General features: G+C 47.6%; 1 protein-coding gene across 1 annotated transcript in view; it reads left to right on the top strand.

Moving 5' to 3' along the window:
* CALCRL (calcitonin receptor like receptor) overlaps nucleotides 1–11,719 on the top strand; it is a 37,161-nt gene that overhangs the window by 4,390 nt on the left and 21,052 nt on the right. The window contains exons 2-4 of the mRNA XM_018574555.1: nucleotides 5,912–5,999; nucleotides 7,501–7,645; nucleotides 11,317–11,427. Coding sequence (XP_018430057.1) covers nucleotides 5,912–5,999; nucleotides 7,501–7,645; nucleotides 11,317–11,427 — 344 coding nt within the window. The remainder of the gene's footprint in view (nucleotides 1–5,911; nucleotides 6,000–7,500; nucleotides 7,646–11,316; nucleotides 11,428–11,719) is intronic.

Below are 11,719 nucleotides of genomic sequence, written 5' to 3'. Positions count from 1 at the left end.
AGGGGGGGGGGGGGGGGGTGGACTGGTAAATAGTTGAGGTAAGGTTTACATGATGCTAATGGGTGAAGAAAGGGGGACAGATGGTAATGGTTGAGGGAAAGGGACAGGTTGGTAATTATTGAAGGAAGAGACACAGGTTGGTAAAGGTTGGAGGAAAGGGGAAAGGATGGTAAAGGTTGAGGGAAGGGGCACAGGCGGATTTTGGTTAAAAGAAAGGAGATATGCTATGCTATGGTTGGAGGAAGGGACACAGGATGGTTATGGCTCAGGGAAGAAGCACAGAATAATTATGGTTGAGGAAGGGGGCACAGCATAGTCATGGTTAAGAGAAGGGGCACAGGGCAGGTATGGCTGAGGGAAGAGGCACAGGCTTGTTATGATTGAGGGAACGGGCACAAGTTAGTAGTGGCTAAAGGAGGCAGGGGTGGCTGAAAATGGTCAAGGGAAGGGTTACAGGATGCTAGTGGCTGAAAAAAGGAGGACAGGCTGGTAACTGTTGAGGGAAGGGGGGCAGGTTGGTAATGTTTGAAAGTAAGGGGAAAGCATGGTAAAGGTTGAGGGAATGGGGCACAGGCTGATTTTGGTAAAAGGAAAGGAGATATGCAAGGCTATGCTATAGTTAAAGAAAGGGACACATTATGGTTATAGTTAAGGAAAGAAGCACAGACTTATTATGGTTGAGAAAAGGAGTACAGGATGGTCATGGTTGAGGGAAAGGACACAGCATGGTTAAGGTTGAGGAAAGGGGCACAGGGAGGTTGTATTTGAGGGAATTAGATCAGAATGGTCATGGCCAAAGGAAGGGGCACAGATTGATTATGGCTTAGGGAAGGGCCACAGAATGGATGGGGAAGGGGCACAAGATGGGTATGGTTGAGGGAAGGGGTGGGCACAGGTTGAGAGAAGGGACAGAAGGATAGATATGGCTAAAGGAAGGGGCAAAGGATGGTATGATTTAGGGAAGGGGCACAGAATGGATGGGGGAAGGGGCACAGAATGGATGGGGGAAGGGGCACAGAATGGATGGGGGAAGGGGCACAGAATGGATGGGGGAAGGGGCACAGAATGGATGGGGGAAGGGGCACAGAATGGATGGGGGAAGGGGCACAAGATGGTTTTGGTTAGGGGAAGGACACGGGATGGTTATGGGTGAGGGAAGGGACACAGGTTGGAAAGGCAAATAAGATCCAATGAAATTCACTATTTAGGAGGGTGTATTTGATATTGTCCACATGACTGGACATGTACAGCGCCTCTTCTACTGTCAGCAGTATAGGGCTGATGAGCAGTTCTGGACTTTTGCTTGAATGACTTGCTCATCCGATGCTGCTACCAATTAGTAACACAATTCTAAACCCATATCATCCAGCAACACATAGGGCTCCCTGTATTTCCTATGCTCATCAGCACCATCTGGGGGGGCTAGTGCCGAGCATGAAGCCCTTAGTGTGTGTGTGGTTTGTGTGTGTGTGGTGTGTGTGTGTGGTGTGGTTTGTGTGTGTGGTGTGCGTGTGTATATTAAGATGCCAACAAAATAACCCTTTTCTTTGCAGGCGTGACTTCGGTTTGAGATTTGAAATAATGACAGGGTCTTAGAGTATTAATGGGGGCGCAAGCTAGACAAAATATTGCCCTTGGGCCGGGTTAAGTGGAATGTAGACAGGACATCAGCCTGACAAATATATACCGCAGGAGACTCGCACTTGTTTGGTACGGATTGTAAAATAATAATAATATTCAGCTGGCGGAGTCACAGATGGCTTCCACGCAGCTAAAGCCCAACATGCGTATTAATAGTAGGGAGGGCTTTGCCAAAATAGCTCATCACAACATGTGTGCAACCTGCAAACTCGCTGGCTCCTTCCGCTGGCTCCCATACATGCAGGGAGAATACTCCGTATGTACTTCAGTCTATACCTGAGGGAATAGATTCACCGAGGAAACTTTCACCCAAACAAACATTCATCGGTGGAAGACTTCGTTATAGTTCTTGTCCACCATTGGAAGGCCGATGATGTCGCAGCGATGTCACCGCGCGTCCGATCTGCGTGATAAGCTTCAGTGTCCTGAAGAAGGAACATCATTCCTCACGTTGTTGATAACCGGGGAACGTTTCCGCCGGCATGTTTTTTTTGTTCTATAGTCCACTAAACCACAAGAAGTCCCTTTCCCAGTAAAGTATGGAAGGGTGAGAGCAGCTTTACCCAATCAGGGTTCCTCCAAACGTTGTGCGGGGTTCTTAGAGCAATCTGAAATGTTTGCCTTTTAGATAAATAACCACCGACACAAACGGTCTTCTTAGCTATCTGTAGGGAGTAGGGATGCACCGATACTAGTATCGGTATCGGTGCCGAGTATTTGGGCGAGTACCCGTACTTGTCCAAATACTCCGATGCCTAGCCTGATACTTCCGGTATTAAGAAGCCGGGCAGCACGTCATTACACGCAGCCTCATGCCAAGGGAGCATGGAGCCGGCTTCCCAGCCAATCAGGAAGCCGGGCGCTGCTTCATTACACAGCGCCAGGCTTCCTGAATGGGACTTCGGGTATTGGTACTCGATACCGAAATACCTGTATCAGTGCATCCCTAGTAGGGAGTATTCTTTACATTAATCACCAATGTAAGGAGCATTCTTCCCGCTGACCCCCAATGTAAGGAGCATTCTTCTCACTGACCCCCAATGTAAGGAGCATTCTTCTCACTGACCCCCAATGTAAGGAGCATTCTTCTCACTGACCCCCAATGTAAGGAGCATTCTTCTCACTGACCCCCAATGTAAGGAGCATTCTTCTCACTGACCCCCAATGTAAGGAGCATTCTTCTCACTGACCCCCAATGTAAGGAGCATTCTTCTCACTGACCCCCAATGTAAGGAGCATTCTTCTCACTGACCCCCAATGTAAGGAGCATTCTTCTCACTGACCCCCAATGTAAGGAGCATTCTTCTCACTGACCCCCAATGTAAGGAGCATTCTTCTCACTGACCCCCAATGTAAGGAGCATTCTTCTCACTGACCCCCAATGTAAGGAGCATTCTTCTCACTGACCCCCAATGTAAGGAGCATTCTTCTCACTGACCCCCAATGTAAGGAGCATTCTTCTCACTGACCCCCAATGTAAGGAGCATTCTTCTCACTGACCCCCAATGTAAGGAGCATTCTTCTCACTGACCCCCAATGTAAGGAGCATTCTTCTCACTGACCCCCAATGTAAGGAGCATTCTTCTCACTGACCCCCAATGTAAGGAGCATTCTTCTCACTGACCCCCAATGTAAGGAGCATTCTTCTCACTGACCCCCAATGTAAGGAGCATTCTTCTCACTGACCCCCAATGTAAGGAGCATTCTTCTCACTGACCCCCAATGTAAGGAGCATTCTTCTCACTGACCCCCAATGTAAGGAGCATTCTTCTCACTGACCCCCAATGTAAGGAGCATTCTTCTCACTGACCCCCAATGTAAGGAGCATTCTTCTCACTGACCCCCAATGTAAGGAGCATTCTTCTCACTGACCCCCAATGTAAGGAGCATTCTTCTCACTGACCCCCAATGTAAGGAGCATTCTTCTCACTGACCCCCAATGTAAGGAGCATTCTTCTCACTGACCCCCAATGTAAGGAGCATTCTTCTCACTGACCCCCAATGTAAGGAGCATTCTTCTCACTGACCCCCAATGTAAGGAGCATTCTTCTCACTGACCCCCAATGTAAGGAGCATTCTTCTCACTGACCCCCAATGTAAGGAGCATTCTTCTCACTGACCCCCAATGTAAGGAGCATTCTTCTCACTGACCCCCAATGTAAGGAGCATTCTTCTCACTGACCCCCAATGTAAGGAGCATTCTTCTCACTGACCCCCAATGTAAGGAGCATTCTTCTCACTGACCCCCAATGTAAGGAGCATTCTTCTCACTGACCCCCAATGTAAGGAGCATTCTTCTCACTGACCCCCAATGTAAGGAGCATTCTTCTCACTGACCCCCAATGTAAGGAGCATTCTTCTCACTGACCCCCAATGTAAGGGACATTCTTCCCACTGACCCCCAATGTAAGGGACATTCTTCCCACTGACCAGCAATGGCGGCTCAGCATCACATGTGGGTGTCACCTAGGGTGGTCTGCATGTAGTTCAGCTTGCCCGGGAATGCCCTCTCCTCCAGCCATCAGAGCATTTTGATATTTGCATAATCCCTCCCAAGAGCCAGCCCACAGCTTGCATGAGGACTCTCTGGCGGACTACTGAGGCAGCCATGATCTACGTAAGAGTCTAATAAAAGGAATGTCATGAAAACAGAAAGTAATTAGAACAAGGAAAGCAAAATATAAGCAGATCAAACTTCATCTATAAGGTCCCGTTCACAGGGCCGGATTTACGCTCCTTGCCGTCCCAAGGCCAGGTTCCACAGTACGACACCCCGCGCCGCCAACCCCCCGTCCATCAGATGGCGGGGTTAGTTTCAAATTTTTTTTTGTCAGATGACTGACAGGTGAATGCGGAAGTGATGTAATACACATCACTTCTGCATTCACAGCCCGGACGGGGATCAGCAAGGAGCTGATCTCCCGTCCTCCTCCTCCTGACGCCCTCGGAGCCGGTCCCGGGATCCAAGATGGGGCAGCGGATCCCGGGAATCAAGGTGAGGGGTCAGGGGGGGAAAACGCGAACGAGCACATATAGGCCGCGAACGAGCACATGCTCGTTAACGGGTGTGTGCAACGGTCGGGTCTTTTCTGCCTGTGCGTACCCGCAGATGCAGCAGTGCCGTCCGTCCGTTTTTTTACTACGGGCAGACGGCAAGAGGTTAACTCAATGTTATTTTTTCCCCCACCTAACTTTATTGCTATCACACAGGAGATAACAAGCCCCTGTGTGATAGCAAGGTAGACAGCGAGGTATGAATCCACCGGCATCCTGTTAATGTGGATTGACGCCGGTGGATTCATACCTCGCGCCCTATATCTGACAGCTGGGGGGAGGAGTTGCAGCCTGCCGTGACGTGATTGGCCGGCGGCGGGTCTCCGCCAACTGGCGCACGCAACGGTGTTCCATTGTTTGGTATTGTTTGGTAGATGCTGGAGATGTGACCCCCCCCCCTGGCTCCTTAGCTGGGTTCTCGGCTCTGCACACTGCAATGCCTGGTGGACAGGAGGGATTTTCATGGGGAGAGCTCACTGTTGGGGTTGCCCATGACATAAAAAAAGTCCGTGGGGTGACTAAGCCCACCAGACTCCACCGTAGATACAACATCACACTTCTGAAGACTGACCAACTATTATTAGACTTGTGCGCCATCAAAAAATTAGTTCCGTTTCGGAATATCCGTTATTTCGTAATTCGTATCCGAAACTCAATTCGGATTCGTATGAAATACGGATTTTCGTTCGTTTCGTCACATTTTCCTAACTTTACGAACATTCGTTATGATGAAGTTAAAAAGCAAAAATACCTTTGTTAATATCGGAGTCGATGTGGTAGTTGTTTTTGTATCCGATATACGAATTCCGTATCTGAATTTCGTATTTCGTATAAAAAAAAAAACTACCATCAACTCCAATATAAATGTACTTTGCTTTTTGCCTTCAATATAACGAATGTTCGTAACGGAACGAAAATACGTCAACGGAATTTCGTATTTCCTGCCTGTGTATTGTAATGCGACTCTCAGCAGCAGCGGATCCGGATTTCGGATTAAAAAAAAAAATCTTGTCATGTTGTTCAACCGTTTCAAAGAAATTCGTTACCGGAATTTCGTATTTCGGATATAATTTGGAAACTGCCATTCGGATTTCGGATGCTTCCGAATCTACGAATTTCAGGAAAATTCCTACGAATTTTGATTCGTAACGAAACGAATCGCACATGTCTACCTATTATCTCTAACAAGTTGACTTCTGTTCCTCTTCTGTTGCAGATCAACGGTTGTCTCCTCCAAGATGTCTCCTTCAAAGATGGGAACACATCTTCCTTTATTTTATATCTTCTTCATCTTTATCGCAGCCGTAAGTATCCGGAATAATAATCATCTAAAAGACAAAATAAATGGTATCTAAACCCAAGAACAGAAATATCATACTGTATGGTACCAAAAGTATTGGGACGCCTTTCCATGCACATGAACTTTAATGGCATCCCAGCCTTGTGTGGCCGACCACTTCCTGGCTGAGTTGCTGTTGTTGCTTCCACTTTGTTATAATCCCGGTAACAGGTGACCGGGGCGGAATATTTAGTAGCCGGGAAATGTCACGGGCGGACTTATTGCACAGGTGACAACCTATCACGGCACCACGCTTGTAGTCACTGAGCTCCTGAGAGCGACCCGTTCTCTCACCGATGTCTGTAGAAGCGTCTGCATGCCGAGGAGCCTCATCCTATACACCGGGGGCCATGGAGGGGATTGAAACACCGGAATCCAATGATGTGGAGGGGGCGGGGCCCAATACTTTTGGCAATATAGTGCATATTGCAGCTTACCAGTCCTTAGAAGTGGCGGCTGCATTCGTTTCCTTCCTTTATTTTCAGCTGCTGATCCCGCCAGTAACATCCTACCTTCCCTACGATGACAACACTCAGTGTACTGTATCTATGAAGCAGCAGCGTTGTCACACTAGGACATGAAGTGAGGTGGGACACCTCCCTGTCTCCTCATCTCAGGAACACACGAGGGGGTGTTGTGTAGTCCACAGAGAGCAATAGGAAAATGTAACTAAAAAGAGTCCGGAGCAGATAGAGGGCACAGGATGTCGTCATCTCACAACATTTCTGGCAGGATCAACGGGGGATTTTTTTTGCACTTTTTAAACAGATATAAGACAACGCTTTCAATGGTATATTGAACAGACCAATAGGGAGCAGATAAGAGAAGTTCCTTATTGTGGAATAAATAATAACCCCCTCCCCCTCCTCTAAAGCAGAGATTACAAGGCCCGGCTCTCTGTTATAAACGCATGTACGCGCACACATAAATACACACTGAAGTGACGCGGATATCTCCCAGAGGTCCCAGTACATGGAAGGCGGCGATGATGTCACAGCGATTTGACTCGCGTATATTATAACTTCATACGACGCGCGCGCAGCCGTCAATCTTTCTAATTATAGATCGGAATCGCGTCACCTGCGTTCTCCCGGAGCCGCCAGTTTTCTTTCCAGTTGGACGTCTTTTATCTTTTCTATTTTTAGTCAAAACAAATGTAACAATGACCCGTGCTACTGGGACGCACTGGTGCCAGACTGGTCCCTGCCAGAGCCTGAACCACTGTCCTTGGATCACCCCTTTAGGCGGAGCCAGCTGTCAGTCACGCAGCTGGGCGGATCCAGACACAATTGTCGGGATCCGCTCCGGCTGCGGCGTCTCAGTATACCGCGAGCTGCAGCTCCCTATATACATTGGAGAGCGATGTCGCGCGGTGGTACATCGGCTCTATGCGTATATATCGCATGTTTCAGTTGATCACGAACGTCGCTGCGCATGTAACCGTTGCGTGTTTTTTTGTCTTTTAGACCGCCGCATCGAACATAGAGACGCAGGAGCAGGAAACCTTCGAAGGAGACGTCTTCCCCGTGAAAGTGACGAGATACAAGATTATGACTGCGCAGTATGAATGCTACCAGAAGATCCTCCATGACAAGTCCCCGGGAAAGGAAGGTAAGGATCGATCCCTCGTAGTCACCTCATCACGCTGGCTGCAGGAAGAACGCATGCCCATAGTCTGATGAGATGCAGGAAGAACGCATGCCCATAGTCTGATGAGATGCAGGAAGAACGCATGCCCATAGTCTGATGAGATGCAGGAAGAACGCATGCCCATAGTCTGATGAGATGCATGAAGAATGCATGCCCATAGTCTGATGAGATGCATGAAGAATGCATGCCCATAGTCTGATGACATGCATGAAGAACGCATGCCCATAGTCTGATGAGATGCAGAAAGGATGCATGCCCATAGTCTGATGACATGCATGAAGAACGCATGCCCATAGTCTGATGAGATGCAGGAAGGATGCATGCCCATAGTCTGATGAGATGCAGGAAGGATGCATGCCCATAGTCTGATGACATGCAGGAAGAACGCATGCCCACAGTCTGATGAGATGCAGGAAGAACGCATGCCCGGAATGTGGAAGGCTGGCTCTTCTAGGACGGGGGTGGGGGGACTCCGGGGTCAGTATACCACCAGTATAAAGCATAAGTCTTCACACCCTGTATGTAGCTGATAGTATTGCAGTAACAGGCATTGGCGTGCGGTACCATGAGCTGTGCGGACGCATGCGCTGAATGCACGGATCCCATGCGTATGATGTGAATCGGCCCCTCAGTCTCTGGCTCGGCCTGTTCTGCTCTCGCAGGATGTCTGTGTCTGGAGCCGGAGTCCTCCCAGGGAGGGCAGATCGGCAGAGCAGGAAGCGGCAATCTCTTCAGCTTCAGTATAAGTTGGGTGCCGAGTATGAGGAGGTTTGAGTGCCGGGTCACATTTCGGCATTGCGTGATTGCGCATTCAGAAGCGTGCATGGGCGAGCGTTGGAGCGCGTTCACGCATCAAAAACCACCTTTCGATACCATTACTTGTTAATAGCACCCAAAACACTGTGCACATGCTTGTAGCTCTCAAACTTTTTTTTTAACTCCAAACAGAGTGAGGGGCGGAGCCTCCAACCCACCCGTCCTGTCATACACTAATACCCCCCCACCATACCAGGTACATACCCCAACATATATACCCCACCATGCCAGGTACATACCCCAACATTTATACCCCACCATACCAGGTACATACCCCAACATTTATACCCCATCATACCAGGAAGATACCCCAACATTTATACCCCATCATACCAGGAAGATACCCCAACATTTATACCCCATCATACCAGGAAGATACCCCAACATTTATACCCCATCATACCAGGAAGATACCCCAACATTTATACCCCATCATACCAGGAAGATACCCCAACATTTATACCCCATCATACCAGGAAGATACCCCAACATTTATACCCCATCATACCAGGAAGATACCCCAACATTTATACCCCATCATACCAGGAAGATACCCCAACATTTATACCCCATCATACCAGGAAGATACCCCAACATTTATACCCCATCATACCAGGAAGATACCCCAACATTTATACCCCATCATACCAGGAAGATACCCCAACATTTATACCCCATCATACCAGGAAGATACCCCAACATTTATACCCCATCATACCAGGAAGATACCCCAACATTTATACCCCATCATACCAGGAAGATACCCCAACATTTATACCCCATCATACCAGGAAGATACCCCAACATTTATACCCCATCATACCAGGAAGATACCCCAACATTTATACCCCATCATACCAGGAAGATACCCCAACATTTATACCCCATCATACCAGGAAGATACCCCAACATTTATACCCCATCATACCAGGAAGATACCCCAACATTTATACCCCATCATACCAGGAAGATACCCCAACATTTATACCCCATCATACCAGGAAGATACCCCAACATTTATACCCCATCATACCAGGAAGATACCCCAACATTTATACCCCATCATACCAGGAAGATACCCCAACATTTATACCCCATCATACCAGGAAGATACCCCAACATTTATACCCCATCATACCAGGAAGATACCCCAACATTTATACCCCATCATACCAGGAAGATACCCCAACATTTATACCCCATCATACCAGGAAGATACCCCAACATTTATACCCCATCATACCAGGAAGATACCCCAACATTTATACCCCATCATACCAGGAAGATACCCCAACATTTATACCCCATCATACCAGGAAGATACCCCAACATTTATACCCCATCATACCAGGAAGATACCCCAACATTTATACCCCATCATACCAGGAAGATACCCCAACATTTATACCCCATCATACCAGGAAGATACCCCAACATTTATACCCCATCATACCAGGAAGATACCCCAACATTTATACCCCATCATACCAGGAAGATACCCCAACATTTATACCCCATCATACCAGGAAGATACCCCAACATTTATACCCCATCATACCAGGAAGATACCCCAACATTTATACCCCATCATACCAGGAAGATACCCCAACATTTATACCCCATCATACCAGGAAGATACCCCAACATTTATACCCCATCATACCAGGAAGATACCCCAACATTTATACCCCATCATACCAGGAAGATACCCCAACATTTATACCCCATCATACCAGGAAGATACCCCAACATTTATACCCCATCATACCAGGAAGATACCCCAACATTTATACCCCATCATACCAGGAAGATACCCCAACATTTATACCCCATCATACCAGGAAGATACCCCAACATTTATACCCCATCATACCAGGAAGATACCCCAACATTTATACCCCATCATACCAGGAAGATACCCCAACATTTATACCCCATCATACCAGGAAGATACCCCAACATTTATACCCCATCATACCAGGAAGATACCCCAACATTTATACCCCATCATACCAGGAAGATACCCCAACATTTATACCCCATCATACCAGGAAGATACCCCAACATTTATACCCCCTCCATACCAGGTACATACCCCAACATTTATACCCTATCATACCAGGAACATACCCCAACATTTATACCCCCACCATACAAGGTACATACCCCAACATATATACCCCACCATACCAGGTACATACCCCAACATTTATACCCCACCATACCAGGAACATACCCCAGTATTTATACCCTCACCATACCAGGAACATACCCCAACATTTATACCCCCACCATCCCAGGAACATACCCCAACATTTATACCCCCACCATCCCAGGAACATACCCCAACATTTATACCCCCACCATCCCAGGAACATACCCCAACATTTATACCCCCACCATCCCAGGAACATACCCCAACATTTATACCCCCACCATCCCAGGAACATACCCCAACATTTATACCCCCACCATCCCAGGAACATACCCCAACATTTATACCCCCACCATCCCAGGAACATACCCCAACATTTATACCCCCACCATCCCAGGAACATACCCCAACATTTATACCCCCACCATCCCAGGAACATACCCCAACATTTATACCCCCACCATCCCAGGAACATACCCCAACATTTATACCCCCACCATCCCAGGAACATACCCCATCATTTATACCCCACCATACCAGGAACATACCCCATCATACCAGGAACATACCCCAACATGTATACCCCCACTATACCAGGAACATACCCCAGTATGTTCCTGGTATAGAGAGACATTTGAATTCTCATATGTTCCTCCCTCAGGTCAGGTCTGTAACAGGACGTGGGACGGCTGGTTGTGTTGGGCCGATGTGGCTGTCGGAGAAATCTCGGAGCAGCGATGTCCCGATTATTTCCAGGACTTCGATCCCACCGGTAAGATCCACGGTATCAATCAGCAGCAATAATAATAATTTTCTTTGATGGTTTGTCATTTATAGTTTTTTTGTTGATACTTTTTTTTTAAATTTACATTTTAAAACGTTTTTCTTTTGCAAATATACACCGCGGGCGGCGGAAGATTCGCGGGTGCACCCGCGGCGGAAGATTTACAGAGCACGGCGGCTTCGCTTTTAGAATGACTTTCTCTGATTGAAATGCCATGTCGCAATTTATTTTATGTTTTTTTCAATTTATTTATTTTGGCAACCCCCCCCCCCCCCAAAAA

The sequence above is a fragment of the Nanorana parkeri genome, unplaced genomic scaffold (genome assembly GCF_000935625.1).
Source record: "Nanorana parkeri isolate BGI_ZX_2015 unplaced genomic scaffold, ASM93562v1 scaffold3039, whole genome shotgun sequence".
Taxonomy (NCBI): Eukaryota; Metazoa; Chordata; class Amphibia; order Anura; family Dicroglossidae; genus Nanorana; species Nanorana parkeri.
The sequence above is the reverse complement of the archived record's forward strand: the minus strand, read 5'-3'. Positions and strand labels throughout refer to the sequence as shown.